The sequence below is a fragment of the Cydia fagiglandana genome, chromosome 27, assembly GCF_963556715.1.
Source record: "Cydia fagiglandana chromosome 27, ilCydFagi1.1, whole genome shotgun sequence".
Classification (NCBI taxonomy): domain Eukaryota; kingdom Metazoa; phylum Arthropoda; class Insecta; order Lepidoptera; family Tortricidae; genus Cydia; species Cydia fagiglandana.
The window spans coordinates 6042234-6063062 of NC_085958.1; the positions used below are offsets into that span (position 1 = coordinate 6042234).

The 20829-nt window shown below is 37.4% G+C and overlaps 1 protein-coding gene across 2 annotated transcripts in view; it reads right to left on the reverse strand.

Annotated features, from left to right (window-relative positions):
* Positions 1-20227, reverse strand: part of LOC134677879 (choline/ethanolamine kinase) — a 44207-nt gene extending 23980 nt beyond the window's left edge. The window contains exon 1 of one of the 2 annotated variants that reach the window (XM_063536313.1): positions 20091-20227. In XM_063536313.1, coding sequence (XP_063392383.1) covers positions 20091-20099 — 9 coding nt within the window. In that variant the 5' untranslated portion in view covers positions 20100-20227. Of the gene's footprint in view, positions 1-18118; positions 18267-20090 lie in introns of those variants that run through there. The other variant, XM_063536312.1, reaches the window with a different exon arrangement.
* Positions 20228-20829: the final 602 nt, after the last annotated feature.

Below are 20829 nucleotides of genomic sequence, written 5' to 3' on the forward strand. Positions count from 1 at the left end.
TTAATACACAAGACGCAACATTAAAGTGTGGTATAATGTAATAAGTAAGCAGATTAAATAATACTTATAGTTTACTTCTTATTAATAGGGAATATTACGCAAAACTCTGCGTAGGTAGCGCCACTACCACTATCTGTCAATCACTAACAATCTGGGGGTCTGCCGCGAAACAAGAAAATCGAAGTTTCGTTGTCTAATCCCTCTATCACTCTTGCATATTCGATAAAGAGGCAGATAACTTAATTTCGATTTTCGCTTTTACCGATAGGCCCTGGTTAACAAACCGCCTTGATGCATCAATGTCATATTTTATTGTCTGTGAAAACTTGTCAAAAAACAGTTTAAGGTACAGTATGTATAAGTTAGTTTATGAATTTACTAGAGTCGGTAGTGCTGCACTGTGGCGGCAGAACATTGCAGTAATATCCCCTATTGAGAACAGCGACCATGGAGTCCATGGAGTGGTTGGCACTAAGTAAATACCTACGAGTATGTTTCTATACAAACGCGAGGCTCTGTGATAATTTTTTCCAAGGTCCCTTTTTTCACTGAACGACACATAAGAAAATATTTGTACGCTTTTCTATCTTTATCTATCTACAACAATAAACAATACTTTTAATCGGTCTCCAGAGTGTGTACTTCGGATGTTGTCTATATCGATTCCGATGTCGGTAAAAAGATATTCACCGGCGCGAGACGATATAAGTTTTTTTTTATGCAATTTCCTCTTAATGAAGATATGTAAAAGTTATGTTTTTAAAATCTGCATTAAATAGGCTTTATCATAATATTTTTTCAATGTAGAAAAACCAGGCAGTTTAATTCTGACAATAAATAAGAAACAAAAATTAAACTTGAAAAATTAGATATTTTGAGTTTTTTTTTATTTTTTTCTACAAATTGCTAATTTTTTATACCAGAAATGAATTCTACGTTATTGATTTATCCGAAATTGATACCAAATATGACCTATTAGCTAAACGGGGCCTGTTAGAATTTTAAGAATGAAGCCGGGCGAGCGGTACTTTGACCCCCCCCCTCTCCGGCCCCAGAGGGGGGGCTCCTTCGGGCTACCGATCGAAATCGGCTTGGTTTGATATAAGGAACAACTGTGCCAAGTTTCATGCTTTAATCAAGAAAAAAAAGGTTCGACCTTTTTTTGTCACTTAGAACCCTAGCTATTTACACTACAGGTACTGTAGAGTCTACAGTAGGGGAGACCGAGGTGAGTTGTGACACTTGTGACAGAGGAGAGTTGTGACATTGTCGATTTTTTGGAATCTAATAACTGTTAGTGAGCTCGCAACAGTGTGCATTTGTTAGCTCGCAACTTGAACTAACAAACGCGCACTATTGCGACCTAGTTTTTTGTTAATAGATTCCAAAAAATCGACAATGTCACAACTCTCCTCTGTCACAACTCACCTCGGTCTTCCCTACCCCTAGTGAAAATTTCAGTGTAGTGTCTCTCTGCAGTCTACAGTGTAGACTAGAGATGGGCGGCGGGTAAATACCCGGGGTAGATATGGGGTATTTATCGGGTATTTACCCAATCTACCCGGTATTTACCTTTTCTACCCAAATAAGTGGGTATAAATAAAAGTTGGAAACGGAGTAATAAATTGAATTGAGATAATGTAAATAACAGTTTTTTTGATACTCATGTAGTACTATAAAACGTATAATATTTGTATTGACTAAAAAAATTGACAAATGTTTAATATCTTAATACATACGTTCTACAATGCGTGTGTTTGTCACTCTACTCCTCCTAAACGGCTGGAACGATTAGGATGAGATTTTGTATGTATATTTCAATGGGTTCCTGAAGGGTTGGGAAAAACAATTAAACCCGGTAGGTGGCGCTGCTATCGGTATATAGCCAAATTCGATTTACTGAAACCGATTTGGGTGAAATTTTGTGTATATGACTATTATATATGTATATTTCAACGGGTATCTGGAGTGTTTAAAAAAATTATTGGACCCGGTAGGTGGCGTTGCTGTCGGTATATCACCTAATTTTATTTACTGAAACCAATTTGGATGAAATTTTGAGTATATATTTCAACCGGTACCTACCTGGATTGTTTGAAAACACTATTGGACCCGGTAGGTGGCGCTGCTGTCGGTTTATCACCTAATTTTATTTACTGAAACCGATTTGGATGAAATTTTGTGTAAGTATATTTCAACCGGTACCTGGATTGTTTAAAAACACTGTTGGGTGTTGGCTATATATATACCGATAGCAGTGCCACCTACTGGATCATATTGTGTTTTCAAACAATCTCATCATCATCACCAGCCTACTCTCGTCCACTGTTGGACGTGGGCCTCTCCTATTGCACGCCATTGAGCACGATATGCGGCAACTTTGATCCAGCTCTTGCCAGCCGCCTTGCGAAGATCATCGCTCCATCTAGTCTGAGGGCGTCCTACTCTACGTTTGCCGATGCGCGGTCTCCACTCGAGAACTCGTCTACCCCAACGGTTATCGGTTCTACGGCTAATATGACCGGCCCACTGCCACTTCAGCTTGCTAATCCGGTGGGCTATGTCGACGACTTTAGTTCTCTGACGGATGCCTTAATTTCGAATACAATCCCTCAGAGAGACTCCGAGCATAGCCCTTTCCATAGCTCGCTGAGTGACTTTGAATTTATGGACCGGTCCTATCGTGAGTGTCCACGTTTCTTTTGTCTTCAGACTCTGTGGGATTGACGACGTGAAGACTCGACGCAGCTTCCCATATGCTGCCCAGCTCAGCTGTATCCTTCTATTCGACTCTTTCTCGAAGTTGTTCCTTCCTAACTGCAGTATTTGCCCGAGATTTCGTTGAACATAACTTTCGTGTTGTCCAAATTCATCCGGAGACCTATGCGTTGAGAAGAATCAGCTAGACCGGTCAGCATATGCTCTAAATCCTGCAACGTCTCAGCTATGAAGACGATGTCGTCCGCAAATCGCAAGTGTGAGATGTATTCGCCATTAATGTTAATACCATGTTCCTTCCAGTCGAGCGTTTTAAACATATCCTCCAATGCATTTGTGAACAATTTGGGGGAGATGACATCCCCTTCTCTCACACCACGATGCATGGGGATAGTCTTAGTCTGCTGGTTTTGGACTTTTTGGCTATGGTAGCTGCGTTGTACAGACATCTCAACACTTGGATATATCGCCAGTCGACTTGGCATTGCTGCAGGGAATCCAGAACAGCCCAGACTTCAATGAAGTCAAAGGCTTTCTCATAGTCCACAAATGCTAAGCACAGGGGGCGATTATACTCTTCAGTCTTCTGTATAATCTGCCGCACTGTGAAGATGTGGTTTATGGTGCCGTATCCTCCTCGAGATCCGGCCTGCTCCGGTGGCTGAAATTCGCCGAGTCTTCGTGCTAGGCGGTTCGTGATGACCCTCTAAAACAGTTTGTAGATGTGGCTTAGGAGCGAAATGGGTCGGTAGTTCTTCAATAGGGCCTTATTTCCCTTTTTGAAGAACAGCACGACAACACTCCTACTCCACACCTCTGGAGATCGAAGAGAACGGCGTTAAAGATGTTCTGGAGCTCCTTCAGTGCAGGTTTGCCTCCCGCTTTCAGAAGCTCAATTGTAACGCCGTCCTCGCCTGGGGCTCTTCCATTTTTAAGCTGTCTGAGGGCCATCTCGATTTTGTCAGTGCTGATTTCTGGCAAGTTTTCGGTAAAGTGGCGAATTAATTTGGCTCTCGAATCCTCATTTTCGGGATCTGGTTGAGATCAAACAATCTAGATACACACAATATTTAATCCAAACTGGTTTCAGTAAGTCAAATTTGGCCATATACCTAACGAAAAAATTACTGTATTAAACAATAAATAAAATAAAATGTAGGCATATCAAAACCAAAATATGACAACAATTAAAAAATAGTAGGAAAATAGTAGACAACAACGAAATAAATATATATATATGCAGATAAAATAGTTATACACAAATTAACAAAGAATGTAAATACTACGGTATAAAATAGCTTAATTAAATTAACATTCCTACACCACAAATCAGTGAACAAAATGCACTCGTAAAAAAAAAATTAATTGTGTACAAAAAAGTTGTGAGATTGTGATTTGCATACTTTATTTTAACTTATTTTCATATTTATATGATAATAATATTGATATATCTTAGTTATATAATGAATGTCTTCAATTATACGAACAAATTTTAAATACCCAACAATTTGGGTACATATGGGTAAATATCGGGTAGATTGGGTAGTTTTGGGTATTTTCCCGGTATTTACCCGCCGGCGCCCATCTCTAGTGTAGACTGTAGACCTAAATATCTATATATATATCTAAATATATTAATAATAATATTTAGTTACCACCATCAGCCCCGATGACGTCAGTTGTGCCATCCGCTCGGCCCAGAACTGGAAAAGTCCTGGGCCGGATGGATTGCACAACTTCTGGCTAAAGTGGTTCCGATGCTCGCACTCGCGCTTGGCAGCACAATTTCAACAAGCCCTCGAGCTTGGTTCCCTCCCACCTTCCTTAACAACTGGTGTCACCTTCCTGCTCTATAAGTCCGGTAGTACCACGGAAGCGAAGAATTACAGACCCATCACATGCTTGCCTACACTCTACAAGCTCCTTACATCCATTTTGAGAGCAAAAATCAACGCGCACATTGTCGCAAACAATATTCTGGCTTCCGCTCAAAATGGATGTAGGGTTGGGTCCCGTGGTACTAAAGGGCTCCTCCTCATAGACATGACCATCTGCCAACAAATCCGGCGGAACAGGGGTGCCCTCTCGGCCGCTTGGATTGACTACAAGAAGGCCTATGATTCGGTGCCTCATTCATGGTTGGGGAGGGTCTTAGAGTTGTATAAAGTTGATGCAGCTTTGAGAGCCTTCCTAAGCGCGTGTATGGGACAGTGGACCACAGTCCTTCGTCAACCAGGTGGCAGGGACGACCGTCCTGGCCCGCAGGATTTTATAAGGATTGAGCGAGGAATTTTTCAGGGCGACAGTCTGAGTCCCCTGTGGTTCTGCCTAGCTTTAAATCCCCTCAGCACCCTGCTGAAGGATTTGGGACTAGGTTGCCGGCTTCGGAGAGAGGGTGAAGTCATTTCTCACCTTCTGTACATGGATGACCTCAAATTATTTGCACCAAACAACCAAGACCTGTCGGAGCTACTGAAAACCACGGAAGTCTTCAGTAGTGCCATCAACATGGAGTTTGGTGTCGATAAATGTGCGGTTATGCATGTACAGCGGGGGAGGGTTGTAAATTCAACAAATTTACAACTGTCTGAGACAATGTCTTTCAGATCTATCTCTGAATCAGAAACCTATAAATACCTTGGTATGTCACAGTCGTTGGGTATTGAGGACGAGGGTATTAGACGGTCGGTGAAGGAGCGCTTTTTCAGTCGGCTCACAAAAGTCCTTAACAGTCTTTTGTCAGGAGGCAACAAAGTGCGCGCCTTCAACGCCTGGGTAATGCCCCTACTCACATACTCCTTTGGCATACTAAGGTGGACTCAGACCGAGCTGGACGCCCTGGATCGGAGGGTCCGATCACTGCTCACCACACATCGCATGCTACACCCACGCTCGTCAGTTATGAGATTGTACATCCCACGGAAGTGTGGAGGCCGAGGCTTCCTAAACGCCAAGGATCTCCACAACCGCGAGGTGTACAATCTCAGGAACTATTTCCTTAACAACGAGTGTGGGATGCATCGTGATGTGGTGGCAGTAGATAGGAACCTCACGCCGCTTTCCTTGGCAAACGAGAACTGGCGCAAACCTGTGGTACTAAGTACTGCGGATCGCAAGGCGGCATGGGAGAGTAAGGTGCTACACGGGCGGTTCTACAAGGCCCTCACGGGACCCGATGTGGACCTGCTCGCGTCGGTGAACTGGTTACGATTCGGGGACCTCTTCGGAGAAACCGAGGGTTTTGCCTGTGCAATTGCAGACGAAGTGATGATGACGAACAACTATCGGAAATATATCCTGAAGGACGGTACGGTCGACATTTGTCGGGCATGCCGCCGTCCCGGAGTGTCACTCAGGCATATCATTTCCGGTTGTTCTCATCTTGCTAACGGCGAGTACTTGCACAGACATAATCTCGTAGCCAGGATTATTCACCAGCAACTTGCTCTTCTATATGGCCTTGTGGACTGCGAAGTACCGTACTACAAGTACTCACCTGCGCCTGTTCTCGAGAATGGTCGTGCCACGCTCTATTGGGATCGATCTATCATCACTGACAGGACTATTGTAGCCAATAAGCCTGATATTGTGATAATAGATCGATCGCAACGTCGGGCCATGCTCGTTGACATCACCATCCCCCATGATGAGAATCTCGTGAAGGCCGAGAAGGACAAGTCCAGTAAGTACCTAGACTTGGCTCACGAGATAACCGCCATGTGGGATGTTGATTCGACGATCATTGTCCCGATAGTCGTTTCAGTGAACGGTTTAATAGCGAAGAGTCTCGACCAACATCTCGAGAGACTCTCGCTAGGTGGTTGGATCAAGGGACAGATGCAGAAGGCGGTGATCTTGGACACGGCGCGGATAGTACGTCGGTTCCTCTCTCTGCAGCCCTGACCACCGGTAGCTTGGGCCTTGCCCCGCTGCTGGCGGCACCCTAGGTTAGGTTTTTTATAATGTGTTTATATGTATTTTTATTGTTTTGTAAGTGTTTTTATATTTTACTTTTATATTCATATTATAAAAATACCTAACCTAAGACGATAAATAAATAAAGAGAAAATATTTAGTTAAATCCAGTAACTGTTATGCCATACGATAAATAAATACCGCGATTCTTTACGAGCTAACTGGATAAGCGAAAACCGATAAAAATTGTTCGCGAATACTGAAGTACGACCTTTACCTGACTTTTCCAGTTTATTGTAGATTAAATCAGTCAAGGCCACATTTAAATGCAAATACTGCAAAATAAGTCGGCATACGTCGATAATGTGCGTGATCGCACGAATGGGGATTTGAATTAAAAGAACCTACTTAAAGGGGCCCACTGATTGACAGTCTGCCGGACGGTATCGGCCTGTAAGTTGTTCGTAACTGTCAAAATTTTGTTCTAACTGACAGGCCGATACCGTCCGGCGGACTGTTAATAAGTGGGCCACTTAATAATTGCCAGGTATTTAGGGTTGTCAAAATTCATGTCATTATCTAATCTGTGGTTGTGCACGCAAAGGAACGTCAAGTTTTGCCAACCCTAATAATTGGTAGTAGCAACGCTGAGCCGAAGTAACGTAGCCGAGAATGCCCGACCGCTCCAGTGTCCCCCCCCCCCCCCAGCCCCCCACTGACATAACATAAATGCTCAAATCCATTAATAGTGTGTAGGAATTTTAAACGAAAGTCCTCTCCTTCACGATTTTCGTCGACATCTCTTCTAAATACCTAAAACTGGTATGGATGTGTTCCTCGTGGTCTCTAGAATACGAATTGACCGGTTTTAGTTTATGGAGAGGGGGACGGGTCGAAAAAAAGGGGGGCAAAGATGGCGGCCGACCATCATTGATATTTGTTCACATCTTGAGTCCTATGGGACCGATCGGTTCATGTGAGGTGTCGTTTGAAAGAGTATTAAACGTGCTATTATTGGTTCATAATAACCGTAGTCTTAACTGTAGTCGTTTACAAAATAATTTAAAATATATGATTTTTTACCGTACATAGATGGCATAAGTACTGACAAAACATGCGTCTAACTCAATAAATTATAACTTTACCGCAATTAATGTTATTACAAAATATACGAGAAATTTCATTAGCTTTCCAAAAACATAAGTTTTATTGGTATATGATATTATATAACCAAGTAATAATGAATTTTGTTCAGCATGGGTCACTACGCACCATCACGTAAATGGCGGGCGATCGACCTCAACTGTTCATTATTTCTTAGGTTCTATTTTACTGATAAATTGGTGATGGATACTATTAGAAAGAATATTAAACGTACTATAATTGGTTTCTAATAACCATAGTCATAACTGTAGTCATTTACAAAATAATTGAAAATATATGATTTTAACCGTGCATGGACATAAGTACTAGCAAAACATACTTCTAACTCAATAAATTATAACATTACCGCAATAAATGTTTTCAAAATATACGGGAAATTTTATGAGCTATCCAAAAATATAAGTTTTATTGCTGTATAATATTGTATAACTAAGTAATCATGAATTTTGTTCAGCATGGGTACTGTGCACCGTTACGTAAATGGAGCCCGGCCATCGTTGAGTTTTCATTATATTTCCGGTTCTATTTTTCTGATACTTGGTGGATACCATGTGCAAGCATATTCAATTTTCTGTGAATACTCGATTATTTCAATTCTGAGGCCCAAAATTAGCCATTTTAAAAATATTAAAGAAAATGTTTAATTTTTACCTAAGAAGTTTGCTTAGTGACTGAAATAATTTGAGAAAGAGATGATGTAGTAAATATAGCGTGAATAGTATTTTTAGAATAAAATCAACTAAATATTTATTAACTTTCCAAAAAATATTGTTTAGTTACCGTACAACTATAAACATATATGTAGGTATGCCAGGACCAATTTCGCCAAGCAAGCAAGCAAACACACGGCGCGGCGAGCGCCTGGTAGACCAGCAGCATTCTATTATTGTTTGACAGTACATTTTATAATGTAAGTATCCAAAATGTGAGGTTCTGTTATGAAATATCGATATAAATTATGGTTTGTTTGTTTTGCCTTTTATCACAGGTAACTTAAGTATGTTTTGTCAAAAGCCCAGTTCTAGGTTCATAACATCGTTCAGTTCGTAGCTTTCATGATTGCAAGACCAGTGCATATACTGCATATAAAGTACTTAATATCTATGTTGTTATTTGACTCACGTCTACACGTTTCTTTCGACCGCTGATATTGGTTTAAACCCACTCCGTAATTAATAATTTAAAATCACCTTGAGATCTGAGGCTTGTGGCGCTTAAAAGGGATATTTGTCGCCGCACGCTCGGATGCAAAATAAGTGACTACCAACTATTTGAGTAGCAGCGTAGGTCTACATAGGTGATAGTTTCAGCTTTAGATGGTAATTAGCATTTATGGTCAATATTTGTAATAGGCATTAAAGAAGGTAATTGCACATTATTTTTCTTTGCCACTATCTACTTTCGTTGCATTTTTGTAAGCTTACAATCTGATAACTTGAAGTAAAATCTAATGGCGAGTAAATAAAAACAAGTAATTATTTTAGTGCACTGATGCCGGCCTTATCTACGGATTTATTTTGGCGAAATAAATTATACTGTCAATAGCTAGGTACATATGTGTATTATTAAAACAAAATTTTAAAGGGCCTCTGATTCTTTGCAAATTTATTTCAATGCAATATATTTTTATTTATGGTCTACCACAATTAATTTTGGAAACAGTGAACAATAAGTATCCGTGAATTCCGGTTTTAAGTATAGTAATAGTAACATTAGGTTAATATTGAGTAAAATATCTATATTTATTTACTATTTTATTTTGCGGTCTAATTTATAGTTTTTGGTACCTATTTATTGATTCGTTGGCGTTTGGCATTGTAGTTTTAGCTTATAAGTATGACTCTATTGACAGTTATGAGATTAGAGAGTACTACGGTTTTTAAATTACGCTCGTCTGTAACTAGGTACATGATCTTAGATCTATAATAGTGACTCATAACTTCTCTGTTCGACTGTAAGTCATACAAGAGAGTTAAGTAGCGATTGCGATATAAAAAGCTATAAGTAGACGACTTTATCGCACGTTTAGAACTTTAAGTGCAAATTGCAGATTATTACTCATATATATGTTAAGGTTGTTCAATTCACTTTGAGCTACAAGCTATAACACTAGCAGCTTAACATACATTATAGCGCCCAAAACAGCTACTGTAGATCTTAAATCTTTAGATGAACCTTTTAAAAACTTTTATGTCACCAGAGCCTGTAAACTGTAAACTAAGACTAAATATGTGGCTATTCTAGAGCCAGGCTAAAATGTCTTTAGGCAAGAAAATAGGTGCTAAGTGTCGCCCAATTGTTTGTTGGGATTTATAGTTATGACGGTGCGCAGTGACCCATGTTGAACAAAATTCATTATTACTTGGTAATATAATACCATACACCAATAAAACTTATGGTTCTGGGAAGCTTATGAAATGGCTCGTATATTTTGTAGTACATTAATAGCGGTAAAGTTATAATTGATTGAGCTAGAAGCATATTTTAGCAGTACTCATGTGCATGCACGATAACAAATCATATGTTTTCAATTATTTTGAAAATGACTAAAGTTATGACTACAGTTATTAGAAACTAATTATAGTACGTTTAATATTCTTTCAAATGGTATCTATCACCAACTGATCAATAAAATAGAACCCGAGAAATAATGAAAAGTTGACGCCGGTGTCACCCGCCATTTACGTGACAGCGATTAGTGACCCATGCTGAACAAAATTCGTAATTACTTGGTAATATAATATCATATACCAATAAAACTTATAGTTTTGGAAAGCTAATAAAATTTTACGTCATTTTGTATGAATATTATTGGAGTAAAGTTATAATGTATTGAGTTAGACGCATATTTTATCAGTATTTATGCCAGCCATGCACGGTAAAAAAATCATATATTTCAAAATATTTTGTAAATTACTAAAGTTATGACTATAGTTATTAGAAATCAATTATAGTACGTTTAATAACCTTTCAAATGGTGCCTATCACCAATTGATCAATAAATTAGAACCCGATAAATAATGAAAAGTTGACGTCGTTCGCCCGCCATTTACGTGACTGTGCGTAGTGACCCTTGCTTAACAAAATTCGTTATTACTTGGTTATATAATATCATACACCAATAAAACTTATGTTTTTGGTAAGCTAATGAAATGTCTCGTATATTTTGCAATAAAATAATTGCGGTATAGTTATAATTTATTAAGTTAGACGCATATTTAATCAGAACTTATGCCATCCATGCACGGTAAAAAATCAAGTATTTTAAAATATTTTGTAAACGACTACAGTTATGATTACGGTTATTATGAAGCAATAATAGCACGTTTAATACTCTTTCAAACAACACCTCACACGAACCGATCGGTCCCATAGGACTCAAGATGTGAACAAATATCAATGATGGTCGGCCGCCATCTTTGCCCCCCTTTTTTTCGACCCGTTCCCCCCTCCATAAACTAAAACCGGTCAATTCGTATTCTAGAGATCACGAGGAACACATCCATACCAGTTTTAGGTATTTAGAAGAGATGTCGACGACTTTTTTCAAAACAGACCGGTTTCCACCTATCTATAATCAACATAAAATCTAGTGTCAAATTTTGAATATCCAAATAGCATCTAGATATTTTTAGCACTGAAAATCGATAAAGACTAAAGGTCGAAGGTCGAAACAACCAGTAGGTAAATATTTGGCGAATGGGCGCCTACATTTCATACTGTACCGTGGTCATGGCAACAGTACATTTTATCGTCGCGATAAAACAGTGGATCAAAGTGTATCAGATTGTATGCGCTTTTATCGCGGTCGATAACGATAAGTCTTGGACGATACCGTCCACGATAGACACGATAGTATAAAACTAACTGCATACAAATTACAATCAGCATCATCATCATCATCCTCCTAGCGCTTGTGCCTTTACCAGGGCCGTCTGAAACTATGCTGGGGCCCTTGGGAACATAAGAAATGGGGCCCTTTTGGAAAGTAAAGAATGCAAATTAAACTAACATTTTTCTACTATGATCTTCTATTTTTATAGGTATCATCATTGGCCTTTACGTCTATTGCAGACGATTTATGGTGTAACATACACTACACCGCCTGGGACGGAATTAAGGAAACGCAGGGATGCCCAGCACCTGCATTACCCTCTCGGCTTCACTGTCTTATGCCACAGGAAAGGCGAGCCAATACGTGTGGAGACAGGTCAGCTGCAGGAATCTGCCGCATATTTCAGGTTGGACCCTACTCGCGCCTTACGGAAACTCCATTCCGGGTTTTATTTTGGAGTATCCTTCTCCTAGATGGATTGCAAACCAATGCTAAGAGAACCATCTCCCCTGTGACGAAATAGCTTCTTGCTTCGTTTGTGGACTTAGTCGCCTCGTACGACACCCTATCCTATGTGAAGGTTGGCGCTATTCTAAAGCCGGCCACCACACGGCAATAGGTATATACCTAATGAAATAGATATAATATTACTGTCTGTCCTTCGGGCCCCCCTGAGGATGGGGGCTCAGGGCACGGGCCCCGTGTGCCCTTATGGTAAAGACCGTACTATCCCGTTTCGTACGTCAGATACGAAATATTACACATAACATGTATTACAGAGATAAAATCGTAGTACACAGCCGCGCGTGCAAGGCTAAAGATAAAAAAATATCGTTATTTATTATTTACTTGAAGAAAGCATTATCGGCAGGCATTTATGATTCAGCTTAACTATATCTGAGCCTTGAGATTTGTGATAAACCGATCATAACATTCCATTGAAACCATGACGTTATTTTTCAGTGTTTAACCGTATCAAAAAATAAATATTAGTACCGTAAAGTTCTTTGAATCACGGGGTAACATTTTCCATTTTTATGTTTGTTATGTCTAGTTATTTTTTTATTTACAAAAGCATATGCTACATTAATCATTATACATATAAATAGTTCCGTTATTTTTAGCATTAGAAAAAGGCAAATAATCTTGACGTGTCTTTTAATTGAAAAACACGTTTTAAAAATAAGTCACTACAAATATGTAACAATTATGAATCTAATACGATCATTTATAGTCTTCTGCTTTCATAAGTAATATTTACTGATTTTTAAAAAGCCTTTTCCAATTAAAAGACATGTTAAGATCGCTTATCTTCATTATAATGCTTAAAAAAACGAACTATAAGTTGATACCAATCGGTTTCTCGTTTCAAATACGTACAAACCTCTTGTTTATTGACTGTGATCTGTGATGTATGCATAATGAATATAATGATGCACTTAAAATGCATAAGTTAATGTATGGCCTGATATGAAATCACAGACCAACCCCTATAGACCGAGCTTATAGGACGACTCGCGGTCACCGCACGTATGGTGTATAGGTCAAATATAAGATTGCTCGCGCGCCACTCCGATCAGTTGCGCCCAAGATTACGACCTGTTAGCAGTGTGCACGAGTCTCAGAAAATAAATCGTAAACTATTGAATTTATTGGGAAATCATGGGATATTGCAGCATAAAATGGTGTGGTAAGTCATCTAAGACTTCTACTTACAAAACAGATGGAATAACATCCCACTGGAAAGTAAAATTCATTATTTCATTGAATAATGTTTCTTGTCCGCGGGGTTCATTTTATACTGGTCACTAAGCAGAGGCGCAGTAGTCCGTCCCTTTTCGTCAACTTGAAAATGCAATGTGCTATCCCTTTCCCTTTCGACTAGTGATGTGACGATGATGGTTTCGTCAGTTGCGGAAACTTCGTGCTTCGTCATGCATGCCGTATTGTACCATTTTAGACATAATATGTAGGTAATATGTTTTTAGAATCCTCTAGGCCAGCGGAGCCGCATGTTATAAGATGGACCTGATGATGAAAGACGTGCGAGGGAACTCGGTGTTGGTTTGTGATAGACATATGTTGTATGGGTTTTTTAGAATCCTCTAGGTGAGCAGTTAGGTCTCATGTCACGAGATTGTCCTGATGATGAACTTCAAAGAAGTGCGAGGGAACTCGGTGTTGGTTAGTGATAGACATATGTTGTATGGGTTTTTTAGAATCCTCTAGGTGAGCAGTTAGGTCTCATGTCACGAGATGGACCTAGTGATGAACTTCAAAGAAGTGCGAGAGAACTCGGAGTTGATTTGTAATAGGCATATGTTATTGGTCCATTTGAATATGTTTTCAATACAATCTTCTATGACCTTAATAAAAGGGACAAAAAAAAATTTATGATATTTTGGCGACACTTTTTTTCTCGTATCGAAAGAGATTGCGATTCTGAGTGGAAATAATATAAAATTTCTAAACTTTAAAATTCAAGTTCTAGGTACTTTAAACAGAAATGCATATTATTAAGTAAAATTTTCAGGTACTTTGTTAAATTACTTAATGAAATATTAAATTATTCAATATAATTATTAAGTAAGTTTACTCTTAAGTATACTAAATTGGTAACAATTTTACCACAATAAATTTCGGTATCACTAGTAGCAGTACCCACTAACTGTAATGAACATGTCCCATCCCTACGCTTACACGTATCAGCGCGCCATGTTTGAAACGACCAATCGCAACGCTGTGAGCACCCCTCCCGCACCTCACAGTTTGGTGATTTGCGTCGGGAACAAAATGGCCAATATTAGGTTTCTAGAGGCGGTGTTCTGTGTATGAAATGAACTGTTTATGGATCTATTTACCCGACAGTTGCAGACAGAAACGTATTGTTTCACGCGTTACCTACCTATTCTAAATTTGTATGTGCTTTATCTTATTGTTTTTGTTACTGTAACTGATTCATAAGTACCTAAACCAATTTTCAACCAAATCAACACATAACTAGGCATAGGTATAGCAACAAACAAGTCAAATAGAGGCCTGTAATAAAAAATATTTATCAGTATTTGCTTAGCATAGCGAAACAATACTTTACAAGCTGACAAAATTGATAAAAAAACTTGTTTGATTTGCATAGTACTTATTATGTATGTATGCCATGTAATATAAGGAAAAATGGATTTAATCTTTTTTTTATATTGGAAAAAGGTAAACATTTGACCACAATCTCACCTCATGGTAAGTGCCGATGCAGTCTAGGATGGAACATGCTTACCTAAGAGATGTCTATTCACTCTCAATTTAAAGAGATCCAAGTTATAGTGGACTGGGCATAGATTTGCAGATTTATAGATTTGATCTATGGAAAAACTGGAATCATAAGAGCGGTACCCACATGACAGTAATATGTTACTACTCCCACAATTATGGTGAAAAATATGGGACATTCCATAGCAATAATCACCAAAATTGTGACATTTGATATGAAACATTCAACAGGAGTGAATTTAAAGCAAATCAAATATCTTGATATCATGATGTTAAATACATGAGTTAATTTTGTTTAGTTTGTACAAAGATACTTTCCACTAATTATCTTATCTTTACTGACGAAGTAAGATTACCTAAGCCAGGTAAGCAATGTCTCATTCAGTCATAGATATAGCTCGTTTTACTTTGTTTAGAATAAAGGTAAACAATCTTGATGAGTCTTTTTATTAAAAAACATGTTTGAAAAATAAGTCACGGCAAATATGTAACAATTGTGAATCATATACAATTATATACATTCTTATGCTTTCATAACTAATAGTTACTGATTTTTAAAAAGTGTATTTCTACCTATAGAAATACACTTTTTAAAAATCAGTCTCCTAAGAAAATCATTTTACAAACAAGACATATACAGTGGTATTACTAAAAGAAATTACAAACAAGACATATACAGTGGTATTACTAAAAGAAATTAATAACTAGCTTAAATCTAAAATAGGTCCTTTTTATTTCTATTAAACAACACATCAAGATGATTTAGTCTTTTTCTAATGCTAAAAAAACGAACTATAGAAACAGTTTCATTACTAAGATACTAACATGTAGTAGAAATTCCCTTATAAGGTTTTTTGGCTCTAGCCCTAATCTGTTAAACAAAGCCTTTGTTTCTTTTATGCAGAGCCGTCTTCAGCATGTACTTAAGAGCCCTTCAACGTGCACACTAGCGCCACAGCTAAATAATCGTGATTATTTAAATTTAACTAAAGATATTGAAAAAAGGGGGCCGCTACGTACTGTATTGTGTATTTAGGTACCTTTAGAATACATCAGACTAGTTTTTATGTAGCTGGTTTCGTCGATCTAGGAACTCAAAACAAAAACGGCCGTTTTAACTTTGGACGCATAGAATGACGAATCCAGCAACATAAAAACTAGTCTGATGTATTCAAAAGGTACTTACATACACAATACAGAACGTAGCGGCCCCCTTTTTTCAATATCTTTCGTTAAATTTAAATAATCACGATTATTTAGCTGTGGCGCTAGTGTGCACGTTGAAGGGCTCTTAAACACCAATGTTAGCTTCAGTGATTCTTCTCACTTGATGGTCTCATCGGAAGATCAGCACTGGAAGTCACCAGCAACATGCTGAGATGGGGCCATTTCGTGGCACTTTAATTTTATTTTGTGTTTTCTCTTTTATTATGTATTGTTCAATTGTATGTATGTATGTATGTATAAACTCTATATTGTACAAAACACAAATTTATGGCACAGGATAGGCAGTACAAAGGCGAACTTATCCCTTTAAGGGATTTCTTCCAGTTAACCTTTGAGTAGATGAGAATTGAAGAAGAACGGTAGACAAATATAGCACTGAGTACAATAGACTAGAGGAAAGTCAATCAAATTATAAAAGAGGGCGAAAATAAATAATATAAGATAAAATTTGGAATTAACAATATAACAAATATATAGAATACCTACGTTAAATATAATAAATATATAATATCTATAGTCACGAACAAGTTAATTCCGGTCCGACAGCCACAGCTTTTTTAACTGCCCCTTAAGCGATTGTTTGTGCTTACTATTAAATACTATTCTATTCTATATTAGAGTGTGTACTGTCTCTTCCGAAAATCGTTTTTTTCCATATTGATATTTTTGCCATTCGCAATTATTACCATTTAACTTTTTCTCGATAGCTTCCTTTTCCGAAATCATATTTAACCATTCGCATATTTTCCCATTATTTTAATTTGGAGCGAGCGAGCGAAGGGAGCGTGTCGCGGTAACGGCCGGCGAGCGCCAGAATCGACTTATTATATTGTACGATATTGATTTACAAAAAGAAGTTATTTTTTTGTTAGTGTCTCGTATATTATAATAAGAATAACATTTCCAAATTATACGACTGGTTAGAAAACCTATTAGGAAAATAAGCTACTGGAAAATTAAATTTATGGGAAAATATGCAAATGGTTAGAAATGAAGGAAGAAGGAAGCTATCGAGAAAATATAAAATGGTAAAAATTGCGAATGGCAAAATTTAAATCTGGCAAAAACGATTTTCGGAAGAGGCAGTACACACTCCTATATTACACCTTTGCCGAGGCAATTAGTGTAACTTACAATTTTATTAACCATACTTTTACTTTGCACCAACCTTTGTTTCAACCCCCTACTACAGTGAAAGTGTTCAATAGCAATTACTGTAATAGTATTAAGGTTCAAATTGATGTAACTGCTCATTAGGAGAACAATTACCTTGCATAAAAGAAACAATACCTTTTGTTTAACAGATTAGGTGTTTTTAACAAGCCGAAATGTCTGGGAATGATGCTATTAAACATAGAATAAATTTAAAAGTGGAAAAATTATTGTCTATGCTGCTGTGTTTGCTGGCTATGGATGAGGTATTGGTGGCTTAGATGGCAGAGCACTGGAGTATCGATCCAGAGGCCGTGAGTTCAAGTCTCACAGTAATTTTTCCACTTTTAAATTTATTCTAAGATTAGGTGTTTATAAGTTTGTGTATTGTAAAGTAAGTTTCAGTGCAAAATAACTAGTAGTTTTAAAATGAGAGAGTATCTACGTTTTTATGGAGAACCCAGCTTGCTGCAGACTCTTTATATTCTCATAAGACATAATAAATTAAATTGTATAAAACATCTATATCCGGACTTTTTAAGGAAGCAGGAAGATGCATTAAACAAAGAAAGTTATTGACCATGAAGTTAAATATTCACATAGTATTCGATTGAGCCGAGGTCGAATAAAAACGGAATAAAAATGATAAAAAAACACAGATAACGCCGCCGATATTGAATGGAAAACGTAGCTGCAGATTCTCAACATTGTATTACAAGGTTACATCATATTGCGTGCTAAAAAATATGCGGAAACCTTCCAAAAATGTGATATACCGCGAGTATAGTTCATTTACTAAGGTAGTATAAGTATTTAATAAGTTTAATAAACGAAACATACCCGATAACTGTTTTCAGTCATATCTTTGTAGGTTTTGTAACATTGCTTCGCTATTCTTGATAGGTTTTTAATTGAAAAAGACATTAAAACTGGTTAAAATCGGTAGAGGAAATCCAAAAACAATTAATGTACGGGAGTGACACTGACATGCGCAAAGTGTTTTCCAGTATTATCGACAATGGCGTGATAACAGTGTTGCCGGGATAATAAACTAATTTTCCCGAATTTTTACTACATTCTACACAAAATCAAGCCATTTCCGTCAGTAGAAAAAAGCGGCAAATTTAATAAATGTACACGCGAAGGGTTATCGTCCCATAGAAAATTATAATTACGCGCCTTTATTCTACTGATAAAGTTGTTTACTTGCTTGGCAGACTAGTTATAATGCAGAAAAAAAATATTTCCTTGTCCATTTAGGTTTCAATGCACGGGTATGAATGATGCCTGTAGTAACCGTGATAGCTTTTTGATATCAAGTTCAATAGGTAGGTACCTACATGTTCTAGTTATCGCAATACGCAGGCATACGTCACCGCGGTGGTATGATTCAATGCAAAAAAATGCGCATAATATCGTTACTGAGGTTAAGACAGACAGGCATTTTTTGACGAAGCCTAGAGCCTCGCGAAGTTAAGGCTTGCTTGCTAAAGATAATGCATATCAACTTTCCACTACGGTATGCAACTATGCATACAGTCAGACCGTAAAAAGTCTGCAGCGATTTTGATAGCCCACGCAGTGCAAGTGTCATTTTAAACGTCATACTTCTATGAAATTATGACGTATACATAACACTTACACTTCGTGGGCTATCAAATCCGCTGCTGACTTTTATTGGTGCGATTATATGCAACTACGCATAGTACTTTCTCAATCAATGTGAGGAAATATGATAAAAATACATATATCGCGAACAATATTTGAAGACTTACCTACCTGAAACCGTGGCGGGGCAGTAACATACTTAGAAATGTTTTTATTTAGAAAAAGAAATTTATTCTGTATTCAACTGTCATTTTTTTATTGCACTATTTGCACACTCTCGACCATCTGCAGTAAATAATTAATAAAAATTACAAAACAATAAAATTAAATCCGTTAACGATTAACAAAGAACTAAATTTGCCGCCGTTTTTAACTTATTGTTTTTTTTTTCTCCTAACCACAAACAATTTAAAATAATGTACCAATATGAGAAATGTATGAATAGAGGATTTTTTGACTGAATTTATGTATTTTAACAAACTTATATTAAAAAAATAACTATTAAAAAGAAACCTGCAAATCAATCTTAACCTCCTACTTATAGCTGTATCGATCTGAAACTTTGCAGTTACATATATATGAATTTTCATCACACTCGCTCAGTAAATGTGGAATTGCACGCAGGCTTAACGGGAGTTATGGAAAAAGCGTTCTCCCTAGGGAGTTATGAAGTTTCTAGTGCCATAATTAACAGTTTTTTGTCTTTATACTTAATGTTTGTATCGCAAGTGTGATGAAAATCATAGTGTGTAACTCGGGGCGTAATAATATTGCAATTGCATTGCTCCGGAAAGCCGTCGCGATTTAACTTACTCTCGTTTGCAATATTCAACTTACGCCCCATGTTGCACAATGTACTATTGTTTTAATGAGTCAAATTTTTCTAAGCGTTAATTACAGATGAAAAAAAAAATTTTTTTTAATGTTTTTTTGGTAAAACCTTAGTCTAAAAGCAAAAGCTTAAAAGGTTATATACGTATTTTTTTTTACTTCTAGTCTAAGAATAAAGAAACCTAAAAAAAGACATTATTATCCGCACCGGTTTTTTTTCTAATTGAAAATGGTATACATTATGCACTTTTCGTGTTCGACATACGAAAGAAAATAAAGACATTTCCAAGGATGTCTGTGAAAAATACATTTTCATACTGCACCGCACCAAATTTTTGATAAACCGTAAAAAGAAGTACTATTAAACATTTACCTTCGCCATAATTGAAAAATACTCGCAAGTATGGATTAAACTGTTATTTTCACTATTAATTTAATATTAAAAACACCGATTATTTAACGATTCACATACGCGCGAGTCCAACGCGAGCTATAAATAGGTACTGAGCTGCTGAGTGGGCGAGCGAGCGAGACACAGCGAAAAACCAATACACCCTATCGGTTGTGACGTGGTTGTGACTGACTAGGGTTGCCGTACGCCAGGATTTCCCATGACATGTCCGGATTTTTGGTCCTTTGCCAGGATTGCAGGAAGTGCGAGTTTCGGTATTTATTGGAAACTTCAAGTAACCACTGTACTGATTTTTATAGCTGGTCAAGCAAATCTTGTCAGTAAAAAAGGCGCGAAATTCAAATTTTCTATGGGACGATATCTCTTCGCGCCTACATTTTTCAAATTTGCTGCCTTTTTCTACTGACAAGATCTGCTTGACCAGCTATAGTTAAGTATACGAGCTATTGTAAAGCCTCAAAAGCATGAATGAATAAACGAATAAACCACTAAAAGCTGGTAAGAGCTGGTAAAACTCTTAAGTTTATAGTTTAGGGGCCTAGGAAAGGGAATGTTATCCGAGAGTAAATCGTAAAGGGATTCGGAATAAGGGATTTAAATGTATGATGGTTTTTATTTTTTTTATACTATATTTACGTGTGTTTTCTTATATTTCCGATATTGAGTTTTTACATGTGTATGGATACATTAAAAGTTCATA